Genomic DNA, 16,833 nt, shown 5'->3' on the forward strand with positions numbered 1-16,833 from the left:
ATAAGGAAGAAAAGAGAGATAATGATATAACAGTGAGGCAATGAATACAAAAATAAGAACTAATTCAGACCCATAGCAACCGCTGATATGAATATCAACAAGAGTTACGATCTGAATCGAATTAGCCAATTTGTCATCGTGAGGCAACGAAAGGGACGACGTTCCATCGAAGAAGAGTAGATGCGGACCAAAGTTCGGTTTCATTTGACCTTATCAGAGCAACACAACTTACAATCCGACGAAAAACGCTTAGGGTCCATCAATTCCAAGCTTTTTCCATCGGAGTGTTACTTGTGGCCAAATCAGACCCAAACCACGGTCAGCACCTACTCTTTTTCGATGGAACACATGAAACTATCTTCCGCCTGTGTAATGGGAAAGATTGTGTGGAGTGTGGAAAATCCAGACTCTGCTAGAAATATGAATGCAACACGGAGCCTGAAGCCTAATTTCGCGAAATATATATTTCCGCCAACGCGTATTTCATTCCAGTCACGAAATCATCAGACTACGTGTTTTATCTGCGTGGAAAGGAAAAAAATGGTAGGTAAATGAAAAGCGAAATCTCCACTAGTGGGTTGCTTGCCTTTCAGAAACCACAGTCACGAAAATATACTACTACTAATATAATACGAAAAGAAGCTAATTTCATGTAAATCCTACATACTCAGATGAACTCGTAATATGTAAACATGTATATGTACCTAGTGCAAAAATACGGGCTTTAACTTCGAGTGCTATGGAAACAGAGGATAAGAAGGATCTTGATCTGACCGGATCTACCTAATAGCACGACCATTAGTGCAATATCGAAGAGGATTTATGATCCGATAGGCACCAGATCTCTTTGATAATATTCTATTCTTGGCATAGGAAAAATCGACAGAAACCTGATGCTTCCGGATCAACTGTCGTTCTGTTTTTTCTTCAACCTGCAATTCCGATTTATGATAGAAAAATAATATTTCAGAATATCCTTCGGGGAAGAAGATTCCATCCTTAATTGAAACTTTTTACAAAAATTCGTCATCCCTTAGCAGCTCTTAAAATAGTTCATAAAATGGTATGAAATAGAATATGGTTCGACCTAACTTCAATATTTTCAATTATATTTCCCTTACAGTGTAATTATAATGTACCTACTTTAAAATTCTACCTTCCTTGAAAATAAGGGTTTTTTTGTGATGCACATTGATCAATAGTGCTTTCTTTCATCCATTCATTTAATTGACGTCAAAGTACCACTCTTTCTATTCTTCAATAAAAAATGGACTCCAGAATCTCATAAAGCCCCAAGATGAATACGTACAGTATTTTCCATGAGAAAAAATTTAATCTGATAATTAGTAGACAAGATTCTGCTCTTACTTCTGCAGTTTTTTCTCGACGGATGTTAAATTTCATAAATTCCAAAGCGACTACCTCCTTTAGAGCTTTCTGTGAACCTTACTAATGGGAGGTTGGTGAGCGTTTTCCCTTCTCTGGAAAAACATTGAAGTGGGTTAAATTTCTAGTGGGGTTAAATGACAAACATGAAATCATATTATTCCACGAAGATTCTGTATCAACGTCTTCCGTTCCAATTGATTCGATCCGATCTCATTTTTCTTCTTGTCGCGACTCTAATAATGTTCTATATTCCTCACAAGAAAAGAGCAATGAGAAAGAAACCTTACACACGCCAAGAAAACACTGTTGAAGTTTTTTGTCCCCTTCGGGGAAAGATTCCCTATTATTCGTTTCCTTTGTGCCTTGTGAAGACAGCAAGAGTTCGAAACTAATCCGAGTTCCTGTTTGATAGCTTTCTCAATTGAATTTTTGTCCTTAATGTGTTCAACTACAATTTGCTGCGACCCTAAAGAGCGCCTATTACGCAGAACGGCGAAGATTGGTGTAAGATGAGCCTTTTTCGGAACGTAGAGATGATGTTTTGATCTGTGGGTAAGAGTAGAAGCGTAGTTCGATGTTATAATGGAAAAAGTCTGTAATTCGTGGTATTTCGTCCTCGAAAGTTATTACCTGGATTTTCGACATTTATGGGAAAGTTTGAATCTTTTGAATCCAATATCAGTGATATTCACACTCCTCGGTAGAAAAAACCGGCCACTAAAATCTGATCCCTATTTAAAAGTTGACCTCTAAAACCGTTCTTTGATGTTTGTTTTTTAATTGTACTTGTAGATGGATTTATTTGTACCCGTGCTACTTAAGAAATTTTCATTCAGATTTCACTCTGAGCATATTCTGGGTGTCGCAGTGAGACGAAGGAAATTTTTTAGTTGTACAACTATTGGCTGAGAGATTGCAGGAGGGTTTCATTTGTACTTCTGCACTAACGAGGAACAATCAGCAAGTCCCATTTTCTTTAATTTCAGTCAACTTTCGTTGACTGCAGGTCATGGGGTATTGTTTGGGAGTCATGGATGGGTGTAGGATGCTACCCAGAAAGTAAGGCTTGGTTCAGTCTTGGTTGGACAGGTGGCGTGTCGTGATGATGATTGAAAAATATCCCTCATGCGCGCCTCCTTTCTCGCTTAAAGACACCATCCTCCGGTTGAGATGTGTTACACTGCACTGTACCGATGAGGGACTATAATCCCAAAACGGGTCAACAGTTCGTGTATATACAGGGTGACAATTTAAAAACTTGCCAGGCCAATTATGTCGCGGCAAGGATGTGCAGAGAAAATGCCTCAACAGGTAAATTTTTATTCGGAGGGGGACATATTTTGAGCATAATTGTAAGCCGAAATCTCCTCAACCCTAGGTGTAGGGGTTATCACCCCTAAATTCTTAAAAGGGAATAGGGGGTGAGATTTATCTCAATTGAAAGATCACTTGTCCCTCTAATATGGTTCGCAAATTTTATTGATTCCTTGAAGTAGTTAAAGAAGGTGACAATTTGAAAACTTGCCAGGCCAATTTTGTCTCGACAAGGATGTTTTCAAAGAAAAAACCGGAACAGGTCAATTTTTAATGGGAGGGGGACATATTTTGAGCAAAATTTTAAGCCGAAATCTCTTCAAACCTAGGTGTAGGGCCTATCATCTCTAAATTATTCATAGGGAATAGAGGGTGAGCTAAACCTCAATTGGAAGACGATATGTCCCCCTACATAACACTATTGTCTTCCAATTGAGGTATAGCTCACCCTCTATTCCTTATTGAGAATTTAAGGGGGACAACCCCTACACCTAAGATTGAGGATATTTTGGCTCACAAATCTGCTAGAAACATGTCTCCCTCCGAATAAAAATTGTTCCTGCTTTTTCTTTGAAAATATCCTTGTCGAGATATAATTGTTCTGGCAAGTTTTCAAATTGTCAGCCCCTGTAAGTACTTCAAGGACTCAATGAAAATTTTCAAACCATAGTATTCATGTAGAGGGTCAAGTGATCTTTCAATTGAGATAAATCTCACCCCCTATTCCCTATTAACAATTTAGGGGTGATAGCCTCTACACTTAAGGTTGAGGAGATTTCGGCTTACAATTCTGCTCAAAATATGTCCCCCTACGAATAGAAATTGACCTGCTGAGGCATTTTCTCTGAAAACATCCTTGTCGAGACCTAATCGGCCTGGCAAGTTTTCAAATTGTCAGCCCCTGTAACTATTTCAAGGACTCAAAAAAAATTTGCAAACCATAGTACTTATGCAGAGGGTCGAGTGATCTTTCAATTGAGGTATAGCTCACCCCCCATTCCCTATTGAGAATTTAGGGGTGATAGCTCCTACACCTAGGGTTGAGGAGATTTCGGCTTACAATTCTGCTCAAAATATGTCCCCCTACGAATAGAAATTGACCTGTTCCGGCATTTCCTCTAAAATCATCCTTGTCGTGACATAATTGGACTGGCAAGTTTTCAAATTGTCACCCTATATGTTTCAGCCTCTCTGGGAGTTTCTTCGCTGATTCATAACAAGCACGCATTAATTATTGACTGTTGAACATATTCTGTTCACTTGTGGTAGCCTTAAAGAGTTGAGGACATGCCATATTCTTATGGCGAGAGTGAGATCATCTCTGTCGACTTGTGGAATCTCTGTTGGCGTGTATCAGGGTGTGAGAGTTCGCAACTACAAGTGGATGAACAACGGTCCACAAGACCTGCATTGGAGTTACCCCACGTAGAAGAAGGGCCTCACTTCTCAGAGATAAATTGAAATTTTTTACCACGTTTCATTTGTACAACTGACACAGGAGGGTGAAATAGTAGTCAAAAAACGGAGGAATACTCGCGAAGAAGTGATGCCGTCGCTTTCAAATCTGGTCACTCCGTAGCGAAATTTAATATCAGTCGAAATGTTTTCAGCGAAATTGGGGCTATAAATCGGCCCGATTCCATACGGCCCGGCATGCCCAGATTTTTTCCGCTCGGCGAATAGGGACCATTCGTCATTCTCTCTCTTTCAAACTTCCGCGGCGCTATTAATTTCAACAGTAAAAACCGATTTTCTTGCCGGTTGCTAGCGCACGGAGAGCAACGCGTAGGTTTTTAGAATTCGCCCTGTGTCCCGATGTCTTCTCGAATTTGGGCGGCAGTTAATCGTTCTGTATGGGGGCAAGATGCCAGGGCGGAAATTTTAATGGGACGGTCCGCGAGGGATTTGTTGGGTTGGGGGGCATTCTTCGAAACCGTCCTGATGGATGCAATTTGGCGTTGGGTAAATTGTATGGCAGTAACGTTAGACGCTCTCGAGCGCCACTGGAATTTCAAGTCGAATGTATTCGAGGGGGAATCGACTTGGACTTCATAGCGAAATGCGAGAAAGCAACTTGGAACGAATGATATTCAACAGTATGCAATTCAAAATCAAGAAGAGGTACTTTTGGTTAGAATTAACATGAATTTCAGTACTTCACAGCTATATACTAAGTTTCAATTTAATTGGATTGGAAAAATATTCGAAAACCTATAACTCCACAACCATTGAGCGAATTCCACTCGGAAATATAATCACCGGCTTATTCGGACTCTCAACCTATCTTGAAAATTATATTATTATATCGCTCTCTTTCCCAGGAATGAGCGATAAAATGGTTTGGATTGGTCAATTTAGGGGGAATTGTACGGGGATGTATTGATATCTAGTTAGCCTAGACCAGTTCCATGCATAAAAGAAATATTGCGTTACCATAGCAATAGACACTAACTCATTAGAAGTGTCAGTGTGAAGTTTGAGGTCAAAAAAGTGAACCAGAGTTACGCAATAAATTAAAAGAAAGAAGATGTCCGCCGAAATTGTGAAAATCGAAAAATTGGAGAATCGAGGCATCATCAAGTACCTCTATTTAGAAGGGTTAAGAGGTAAGCAGATTTATGAAGATATGCTTAATACCCTTGGTAATCAATTTCCTTGGTATGCGACAGTGAAAAATTGGACTACAAGCTTCAAAAGAGGTAAATTTCCCATTGAAGATGATAACCGATCAGGAAGGCCAGTTTCTTTGTCAGTCCCCGAAAATAACCATGCAGTTCATGACATGATTCTATCAGACCGTCGAATTGAGCTGAAACGGATATCTGAAGCACTGAATATTTCATACGAACTCGTGCATCATAAAGTTCACTTCAATTTAGACATCAAAATTGCTGCAAAATGGATCCCCAAATGTTTGAATGTTGACTAGAAGCGTGCAAGGGTAGAAGCATCGCGTTCGATCTGTGCTCGATTTGAAAACGATGTAGACTTCCGAATTGTTACTATGGATGAGACTTGGGTACATTTCTACGATCCAGAAACAAAGCAACAATCGATGGAATGGCGACACTCTGGTTCTCCAAGACTTAAGAAGTTTCGTGCCCAAAAATCTGCTGGAAAAGCTCTTGCTTCAGTTTTTGGGACTGCCATTGAGTAATCATGATTGATTTTCTGGATGAGGGTAGAACAATTACCGGTGATTACTATTCGACATTATTGACCACTCTACGGGAAAAAATTAATTGAATTGATAGAACACTCCCCTTATTCACCAGATTTGGCTCCATCCGACTATCATCTCTTTCCTCAACTGAAAAAAAGTTTGAAAAGTCGTGAATTTTCTTCCAACGAGGAGGTAATAAAAGCTGTGGAGGTCTGGTTTTCATAGCAAGAAGAAACATTTTTTTTGAAAGTTCTAGAGACGTTGCAGGTTCGCTGTAATAAATGTATCCAATTAAGAGGAGAATATGTTGAGTAATAAAATATTTTGAACCTGAAGTTTCATTACCAAATCAGACACTGAACATTGTAATGAAGCCCAGAGATCTGGATATGTTCAGAATTAACGGTGCGCGTAATGTCACACCAAAAATATTTCTATGCCACTTTAATAGGTTAGTTTCCAGACATCAACCAGGAATAACCTTCATAACCATAAATTTTTCTCCTCAAACAACAATCATTTAATACTGACGTAACTGCAAGGCCGCGATAATATAAAAGCCCAGCTGGCGAGGCGCCAACAACGCCATGGAAGAAATTCATGTTTTATTAACGGATAAAAAGACCGCGAAAGACCCATAGCCTAACACTCACCATAGCCGGATGACCGAATTCATATATCTCCCGTAGGATAGTAATTGTTTCTATGATGCCCAATAAAAATCGTCACCCCGCTGCTGTTTTATCCGGCGGCGACACAGTCAGCTAACGACATAAATTTCTGCTACAACACGTAGCCCTGCCACTGCGCCGCACAAACATCCCGATATGGGGATTCAGATATTGAACTGCGGCTTATATATAGACCATCAGCGGTGTTTATCAGGAATATATAACAATGGATGGGCGATGTAGCGATATAGTTGCTAGGACGAGCTGATTGATGCGGGGCGTTTTGGTGGGTGTTCGTAATTTCAAATTATATGGATACTTTGAAGGGCAAACCGATCAGGTTTGGCTGCTATATGATGCAGCTCTTACTAGTTTGGCAAATCAGTTTTAGGCCTGGTACTTTCACCTTCGAATAAATTTTATTCAACGAATAATGACGTACCGATATTCGATCTATGACAAATAAACTCTTCTAATTAAGTTTCAATGACAGATTTATTCGATGAATAACACTATCTGAAAGTGAAAAGACTGCATTTTTACTAATCTTACGAATAAGACTTAATACATGCGAATAAATTTATTTATTCGCACGTGAAAGTACCGGGCCTTAATCACGTAGTATTGGGAGAACAAATTAGTTCAGAAAAAATGGCTTGAACTTTTATTATTACTATCATTTCTCAAGTGAGAGCGCGAATTTCAAATTTCGTTTAGTTTTCTTAGTTCTCCGAGTTACCCAGGTTATTTTTCCAATGCCTTCTTCTTTTAACCTTCTCATTCTATGACTGAAGAGACCCAACCGTGACCTACAGATCCTTCCACACTCCGGGCATGGATAGTCACCAACCAGATCTGGCCGCCGCTGTATTCTTCTCGAGTCTCCATTATAACTGTGCACCATTGACCTCCACTGTGACCTGCCTAACGCTAGTTGTTCCCAGTTATGATTGGCATTAATTGACTTCAGGGATTGATGTAGTGTATCCCTAAACCGCTTATACTGGCCTCCTGGTTTCCGGGCTCCCTCTGTCAATTCGTCATACAGAGCTATTTTGTGGAGTCTTGTGTCTTACATCCTCAGAATGTGGCCGCTCCATCTGAGTCGGGCCCTCGTTACTTGAGTCTCAATTGTTGTACAACTCGCGCGTTGCAAGACTTCTGCATTCGAAACTTTGTGGAACCATCTGATGTGCATTATCTGTCTTAGATGACATTGTTGCGTTTGTTCAAGCTGTTTAATTTGTCGCCTATAGGGCTTCCAGATTTCGCTTCCGTAAAGAAGCGTTGGCAGGACGACAGTTTTGTAAACAGCTGTCTTGGCCGACCTTAAACTTCCAGAATGCCCTTGATGCCGCATTGATACGGTTGTGTGTTTCCGTGTCTGGGTTAACCCTAGTATTTATGAAGCTTCCCAGGTATTTGAACTGCTCGACCTGTTCTAGGGTTTCATTCTCCAGGCTGATAAGTGTTTGAAGGCTTTCTGGGGGACTTACCAGGATTTTGGTTTTGTCGATATTGAGTCTAAGGCCTAAAGCTTCGTGTATATGTTTATAGGTGTCCAGCATTATCTGTAGATCCTCTGGGCTGCTAGCGATAAGTGCGCAGTCGTCTGCATATTGGAGTTCCGTGATAAACTTTGAACGGGTTTTTGCTCTGAGGCGCTTCAGGTTAAATAGGCCTCCATCAAATCTGAATCTTATTCGAACTCCTCTTACAGGCATACTCATGTCAGCAATTATCGAGACAGCTATGGCGAAAATATTGAACATTGAAGGCGCTAATACACAGCCTTGTTTTATTTAACCTTCTACATATTATGAGGAAGGTTTCAGGAAAAATATGGATTAAATATATTAAGCCGTATTCCCGTCAGGCCATAACAAGTTGAGATAAATTATGATTCAGCCCATAACATTAATTCAATATCGCTTCGAATTCCACACAAAATCCTTGTTTTTTACTGGGATGAATATGTCAAATGGACAAATCTACATATCCATGTAGATTGTAAGGAATACGAGCGACTTTTCAAGATTGATCAGCGTTGAAGTCAGTCCTCTTTCAAGACAAAAAAAACTCGAAGAATTGAAGGCATTACTCGATAAAAATGTAAGTCAAACCCTTTGAATGTTCAATCATTTTGCTCTGAAACAAAAGCATTTTTCATCGTAAAAAACGGACTATACTAATTTGTACTCCCTATGTTTAGTACAACACTGCGAATACACCAGTAGATCTGTGGAATAGTTAGTAGCAATATAAAAGATCTTGACATGAAACGAAGAAATATATCGATGATAATAAAACAACTGCGAGAACTAAGATGACAAAACCGTTGAGATGAATGTCTTAGCATTCGAGCCTTTTTATTACTATATGTAGTTCGATTACCCAATAAATCCTTCTTTCGTACCAAGCATTTCATCTCAATAGGAGCAATAGAGAGCAACAACCCTCATAAGCTCACTTAATTACAAAAGACGTTAAAGGTTGTCGTGTTATTCAATCTTTCGCTATTCAGTCCATATTCAAAAGCCACAACCTAAGTATAACCATTCGTTGATTGATTACATATTGTGCATGATTTGAATTCAGACGTGAAATCCTTCAAATTCTACATGAACAGACGTTTATAATTCCCCAACTCAATTTGCCAATATTTATTCTCTCCGAGACATCGATCCTAGTTGACAGATTTCATGACTATAAAAAGAAAATTATGACGAGAATTACAAACCTCTGGCTTATCAATATCACGAGCTTCAAATATACGTTCCATGAAATGTCATCATCTTACTACCTTCATTAGTCATTTTTTGATGGATCTGATGAGTTCTCTATAGCGAATGTCTCTTTTCGTTGACCAGTTTAAGGTTTTATCAGTTCTAAATTAACTAAGATCTTGGGGACAACACGTTCCAAGCAAATATCGGAAATTCTCAGCCACGCTCGACATATTTGGGACGAAACTACTCAGCATCCATTGTGATATTCCCCCATTGTTCGTTCAGGATCATAAATTCAAACATGTAGGCGTTAGGACCGCATAATTCAAGAATACGGTTTTGCGGTATGGTATCGAAGATAACCCCTTTAGCGTGGACACACTACCAACCTCATATCGCCGATTCACGAAGATGAGAAATCCGCCCCAAGGTTCAATTTTGTCACCCTCGCGCCATTCATCTCAGAATCTCAGGAAGGCAAGACACAATTCAGGATCTTCCTGAAGGAGATGGAAATGGGTAATCCCTTATTCAATCTGAGACGGCGCGCGTTGGGTTTCCACTGGAAGTTCATTCCCGTTCTAATTACATTTCGCGAATTTGGAAAGCGATAGTTTTCGCCATACACAATTTTGTTATCTTCGAGAAGTTCTTAAGCCGCAAACGCCCCGTTCGAATGGTGAAATATCACGAATTAAGACGGATTTACTCGAGAATAAGTTCATTTACGTCCATTTCTATAGGCTAACTTCAAGTTGGGGAGCCGAAGATGTTAAATCGGGATTTACTCGAGCGTCGTGGAGACCTAGTGGATTTTGAGGATTAGATGGTAGAAAGAAAAAAAGGTTCTATGATGTATGCATTTTCAGCGGTGGGGAAAGCGTCTGCAGGGTCTCAAAGATGTAAAAAAAATCGTCAGGTGTATATTCTCGAGCGTGTCAGATTAAGATACTGTATATGCCCTACGCGTCTCTGATAATGAATTCATGCTTATCTGATAGTTTGCGCGGTGGGACTGACAGTACGGAAGAGTTGAAAAAAAAAATTCCAGCTTGTCAGATTTTTGGAGGATATGTTAATTAGACCCAAAGGAAGCTACTTTTCAAGGGACTGACAATTTTTAAGTGACGCAAGGTCACAGCGGTCCTTTGAGAATGTAAAAAAAAATCGTTACTTGTAAGTGCTCGAGCGTGTCAGATTTTTATAGAGACTGTTAAATCGCGGTGTTTTAAACGTGTTGACCCATTAATCTGACACTTTGAAGATGATAAAAATTCTTTTTTTCGAATATTTCCCTGCCTGTACCTCTAATCGTTTTTGTATTCATTATGAAAGTTGTAGATAATAAAATTCTACACAACTTTTGTCTGAAGCAATTTTACATACTCTTAACCGTTCTCGAGTTAGAAGGCAATAAGGGAGAGAAGCTTAGCCACACATACGAAAGGGCAAGGTGAATGTAGAATCCCAGTCTAATCTACAATCATCCAATTGTCAAAATGACAAGGTATTTCTTTGAAGACAATTTCGAAATTAGTCACGAAAATTTTAGTGTTGTCTGTGACTGAACCTTAGAATGTACTATTTTCCAACGAGTTAATTTTCGCTTCAGCATGGATCGCTAAACACCTCGCATTCATTGCCATATATCTCAAAAACGTTAGAACGTAGAAAAAATTGCTTGGGACAAAATTTGTAGAAAATGCTATGCTTTACAACTTTTATAATGAATACGAAAAAGATTTGAAACCCAGGTAAGGAGATATTTCAAAAAAACTGATTTTTGTGACCTTTATGGCCAATTTTTATTGTTTCGGCTTGCTTAAACTGTCAGATTATATTGTGTCCGTTATTCTTGAATCATTGAGAAAGTACACGTGACTTTTTTTTGCAACTTTTGCGCCCTCCCACACATTTTCGACACGCTTAAATGGTCAGATTAATATTATATACTTTTTAACCAGTAATTGACCACATATATCTTAATCTGACACGCTCGAGTTTGTACAATGATCGTTTTTTTTTACTATTCTGACAGGCTGTCCTAGACTATTCCCCCTATATACAGGTCTAATTTTTGGTAGGGGTACTCTACAGGTGAGTCAGGTGACACGCTCGAGTAAATCCAGAATTTCGCTCTTCGGCTCCCCAACTAGTTGTAATCTGGCACGAAGTTAATTTTACAAAACGGTCTAAGCTGTGTGTTAAGCGGATACACACACGTGGATCTGGAACACCGTATAGAAAAAAATCGAATAGTTGGTCATATGATGAATACAAAAAAATTCGGTATGCTACTGAAAGACAACCCTTTGAACCTTTTTTCTATTCGTTACCTACAAAAATTCAATTCCAGTTGAAAAAGGTTCAAAGCTCAACACGAAACGTGGGCGTCAAATGCGTCGTTATTTGCACCATCAACATGTTACCATTGTGATGAACTTGAAAAGCTCGATTGCCTTTTTGATACTCACCAGAGTATGTGTTCATATTCTCGGCATTCAATTTGTTTTATAGTTTAGCTATTATTATTATTACTAAGCAAATGTCTTTGAGACAGGATGTTCGAAGCTTCAATACTTCTATATTTACTTCTTTTGGATATTTCTGAATAATTATGCATCATTTTGATCATATTGAGAGGAAATCGCCATTAAATAACATAAAATTGTTCTTCTTTGATGAAAATCCAAAGCTACACATACTAATCATGAATCACAAAAAATTTTGACTGCTCCAGCTTGTAATGAGATTCAAATCGGTTTGTGGATTACAGATATGCGGATACCTATAACAATATATACAGGGTGTGAAAGAATAGTTTTTTAAGTTCGCACCTGAAAAGCAATTTTTATATAGAAACCAGAAAACTGATGGAAGTGAAATTTAGCAGACATTCTATGGGAGCGAGAAAGCAATCAAGAAAATGTTGGTGGTGGTGATGTCAGTCAGCATGATATCCGCCTACTAGTTGAATTTGAGTTCGAAGCTTATTTAAGCCTATACGACTCACGCTACGTAACTTGAAAAATTATCCTCAAAAACCGTTACCAACAGTTTTGTTCGTCAAAAAATTAGTTGCCAGTGATTGCATCGAAAGGGATTTGTAAACAAAAAACAGTTAATCAACTTTATCTTTCAATAGGAATGAAAAGATTATCAAGGCTCATTTGAAATATTTTCAGGCGCCACCAATTATTCAAAATCCCTCATCACGACATGCAACTTTGATTACCTCCTGTGTAAATTCTACGTTCTATAACATATCGCAACAGATCACGATGTTTCAACAATTGGCATCCAAATTGCACTTTCCAATTAGGCAAACAATAAGCCGCGGAAACTGCCAGCTATATTAACTCTAATGAGCAATTACCAGCATGTGGTTGAGGCCAGCTCACTAAGATAATGACTTTCCAAACTGCTGCCGCAGATATGAATCTTCTCTTCTCCGGGAAAACCTTTGCCTTTTATATTTTCTTCCAGAACATTCCTCCGTTTCCACTTTGTCTACCTGTTAAAAAGTCGCATTTCTTTGATGTTACGTTGGTTTCTGATGAATGAGGCTGGATTCTTGGGGATGTTCACATCACAGCAAGAAAACACGCATGAAAGACTAAGATAATTATGTAGGGAATTCAAAGTTTCCGAAGATACAGTCACTATATCTGAATTTAATTCTTCTGAACTGTTCGTCATTAGAAAATGGTAGAAATATACAGATATCTCCTTGCAAATTGTTGCTACTCTTCCAGAACAGCGATTCACAAACTGCGATGAACAGGATTTGTGAGGATTTTCTCGAAGGACTCAAATTTGAAACGTCAATGGTAAGTTTTATGTGTATATTGTGTTTACAGCCTAAAGAGCGTTTGATAGCTGGATGAAATATCGAATTTGCTTCATTCTACATGATGTTAGCACTATTTTTTGACAATGAATCATCTCAACTATTATTTTACACCCGGTATATTCGAAAGATTTTGAGCAGTCATGTTAAAAAAGCATTGTCCATTCCTTCGCCCTACAGAGCATTCGACGAACATTTCACAAAATGAAAATTCAGTGTTACTGTTTGGTCCCCCTTCGACTGGAATAAAAATCGCATTTCTATCGCAACGTGTACAGGGTGAAGCAATAAAACGTTCGCCAAGTCTCGTAGACAGCTTGAAAAAGACCACCGATGGAATATCTCACCACAACCACGAACTGAAATCTTTCGAAAAGCCATCCCTGATTCCCGGCACGAAGCAGACAAGTCCTATTCGGTGTCAATAAGGGAAGGAGTTATTTGCTCTCATCGACGAAATGAAACTTCTGCGTGTTGGGTAAATTTGAGAAGTTCGTGAGCGCCACTGATTATCCCCGTGAAAAATTGGGTTCGATTGTGAACTTCCAATATTGTTTTCTCGGTTCCCTGATTGATTTTCTTCCCAACTAATTTGAATGGGGCCTCAATTTGGGACAACGTTTGTTTTCGAAACGGGGGTAGAACGGCAGGGGATGTTGGAGTCAACTTTTGCCAAGGTTATAAAACATTTCGGGAACACAGACACTTATTCGGCAGATGTCTAAATGGAAGATGGAACTTCGAGATAGGTTCATTTATATGTAGCGGAGTAAGCAGTTTTTATTTTATCGGTTGTTTCTGGTTGATTTATGCTGTTATTTGGTAAATGAAGAAATTACACTATTGCTATCCCCGAGTATAGAATTATAATGGATAGTACAAAGTTGGTGGCTTCAAAAATGATATTATAGCGCTTGAAAATCATTTTGCATGCTTTTTCAGTTTTTTTCGCTTCCCAATTTTTCATTATCTTGTAATGAATTCTTAAACTTCCAATGAAGAGTACTTCTGAAATTTTTTGCAGTATCCAGCAAAATTCGTATAATAAAAAAAAACGATCTCTTATGAAATCTACAATAGCAGGTTAATCAAAATTTCAAAGAAACCAATAGAAAACTTTTCAACTTTATTCTTTGTCTCAATTGTCAATGATAAATGTGTTCATTATTTCAAATTTATATGCTCAACACTTTTTTTCGCGAATACATTGAATTCCTGTAAAATGGTAAAAATTTATGTGTAGCCAACAATAAAAGGTTGTAGCCTGTTCGGTTTATGAAGTCATGGATATGAAATCGAAAAATGATTTAACAAAACTGAAGAATTTTATGATTAATTGATTCTAAAGTGGCATCGATACAACTGGTACTAGAGGGAAAAATATTAAGACAAACAAGAACACTGTTGACTTTGTGTCACATTCCATAATGAACAAAATCATGTGAAATTCATATAGAAAACCGAGTTTAAGCAGTTAAGGTAAACGCAAAAATGTATTAGCAGTGAGGTTAATAATTCAACACTGAAAGTTCCTCAAATCGTGGGTGTTACAAATATCTCCATTTTTTTTCTTTTTTTCTACACCACCGATTTTCATTTAAATAAATTCGTTAAAAAATTCACACCACTATAGAGTGAAATGCAAGGAGTTCGAAATGAATTTTAGTTATTTACATACGGAGTGTAAATGAGTAGTTGCGAAAAAATGAAAGGGGTGTTGCCTTGTCAAATAGTGTGGTTCTTTGAAATATTTTTTAGCAGATCCTTCTTGGATATTGCCCCTTGGCATATGAAGGAAATTTTCTTTATGGAAAACACACAGGAATGAAATTGGGCAGACATTCTGTAGAAGCAAGAAGGCAGTCCAACCAATTTTGGTGGTGTTATAATGTCAACATGATATCTGCCCACTAGGTAAATATATGTTCGAAGATAATTCCAGCCTATACACAATTCATGCTACATACCTGTTGATAAATCATTTTTCCACAAAAACCATTACTTTAAGTAATAAATTACAAGTGACATTATTCTTTCAAAATGATTCAAGCTATCAAAAATATAAAATTGATTCTCTGGGGAGCTGTATCTAAGCAGAGGCAGCTCGAAATAAAAAAATCATAAGGAAGACCCCACACTATTTTTGACGAGAAATCACCCCTTATTTTTCGCGAAATCATTCATCTACCTACACCCTGTAACAGTAAAAATTCGATTCTTAAAAAAGTTTTTTGGCCACTAGACCATGGTGACACCACGGACCATCAGCTCACCCAGATAAGTGCTGTTGGTCAACACCCAGAAGACCTTGAGGGGATCCACCATCACCTGCCCTTAACTCACATCGCACAATGGCTCAGATCGAGGCAACTTCAAAGCGGCGACAGACACAACAAACGCACCGCGCGCTACAGACACTCGCGTCAACGGGGATTTTCGGACACAGCGCGACTTGCACTGAGGAGGCGGCGGTGGAACCGTCAAATTCCCCGGCTGTAGAGCGCGAGAGACGGTCGCGGGCGGCGGCGCAGCACTTCCAGCACCAACGCATCTATTATTAATTGTCGAATTAAAGTCGGAGGTCGACGTTAGGCGTTGGGACGTCGCCGCCACTTTTTCACACGATGATACGATACTGAAAAATTCACGAGTGCGAATTTGCGCCGGCATAAATCGAATTATGAAGACCTTCTGTGGGAAGGGGGGATACAGGGTTGGAAACTGAACAAAATCCCTGCCACAGTAGTGGCATCAATCTGAAATATCAAGATAGCATGTGAAAACATTTTGGAAAGCATTAAAGTTGGAGAGCCCAAGAGGGAGATTTACTTCAGCGTGCCAGATTAATATGAGGGGAAATACCTTGGACCCTGTAAAGTACCTCAACCAAAAATAAGACCCCTACATAGGAGGAATTGTCTAGGACAGCCTGTCAGAATAGTGAAAAAAATTGTACATACTCGAGCGTGTCAGATTAAGACATTTGTGGTTAATTACATGTTGAAAAGTATATATTCGTTTCATCTTAGTTGAAGGGCACAATATTTTCTACAAATTTCATCCGAAGCAATTTTATCTACGTCCAAACGTTTATGAGCTATTTGGCGATTAATGTACATTAGACAGGGATTCACCCTATAGTTCGAAAACGGCTTAGCGTATTTGAAATTGCGTCAGATAAAAGTTGCATACGATTTTATTGTCCGCAACTTTCATTATGGATACAAAAAGGATTCATTCATTCATTGCTGTATGCCGATACCGGGAATAAATCTACAAGTAGACACAAAAAAAGAACAGACTTATAATTTCTTAGGGCTAATTGCGACTGTGTGCCCTCCTGTGACTGTGACCTACAGATCCTTCCACTTCCGGGCATGGATAGTCACCAACCAGATCTGGCCGCCGCTGTATTCTTCTCGAGTTTCCATTATAACTGTGCACCATAGATCACCACCGTGACCTGTCTAGCGCTAGTTGTTCCCAGTTATGATTGGCATTAACTGATTTTAGGGATTGATGTAGTATATCCTTAAACCGCTTATACTGGCCTCCTGATTTCCGGGCTCCCTCTGTCAATTCGCCATACAGAGCTATTTTGAGGAGTCTTGTGTCTTGCATCCTCAGAATGTGACCGATCCATCTGAGTCGGGCCCTTGTTACTTGAGTCTGAATTGTTGTACAATTCGCGCGTTGCAAGACTTCTGCATTCGAAAC

The 16,833-nt window shown here is 38.9% G+C and overlaps 1 protein-coding gene across 10 annotated transcripts in view; it reads right to left on the reverse strand.

Moving 5' to 3' along the window:
• Positions 1–16,833, reverse strand: part of LOC123310662 (neural-cadherin) — a 303,888-nt gene that overhangs the window by 80,331 nt on the left and 206,724 nt on the right. The window contains exon 1 of one of the 10 annotated variants that reach the window (XM_044894226.1): positions 15,390–15,581. The exons of the other annotated variants lie outside the window; for them this stretch is intronic. Coding sequence (XP_044750161.1) covers positions 15,390–15,441 — 52 coding nt within the window. The 5' untranslated portion in view covers positions 15,442–15,581. Of the gene's footprint in view, positions 1–15,389; positions 15,582–16,833 lie in introns of those variants that run through there. 10 annotated transcript variants of the gene reach the window in all.

Source organism: Coccinella septempunctata, chromosome 4 (assembly GCF_907165205.1).
Source record: "Coccinella septempunctata chromosome 4, icCocSept1.1, whole genome shotgun sequence".
In the NCBI taxonomy this organism is placed as follows: Eukaryota; Metazoa; Arthropoda; class Insecta; order Coleoptera; family Coccinellidae; genus Coccinella; species Coccinella septempunctata.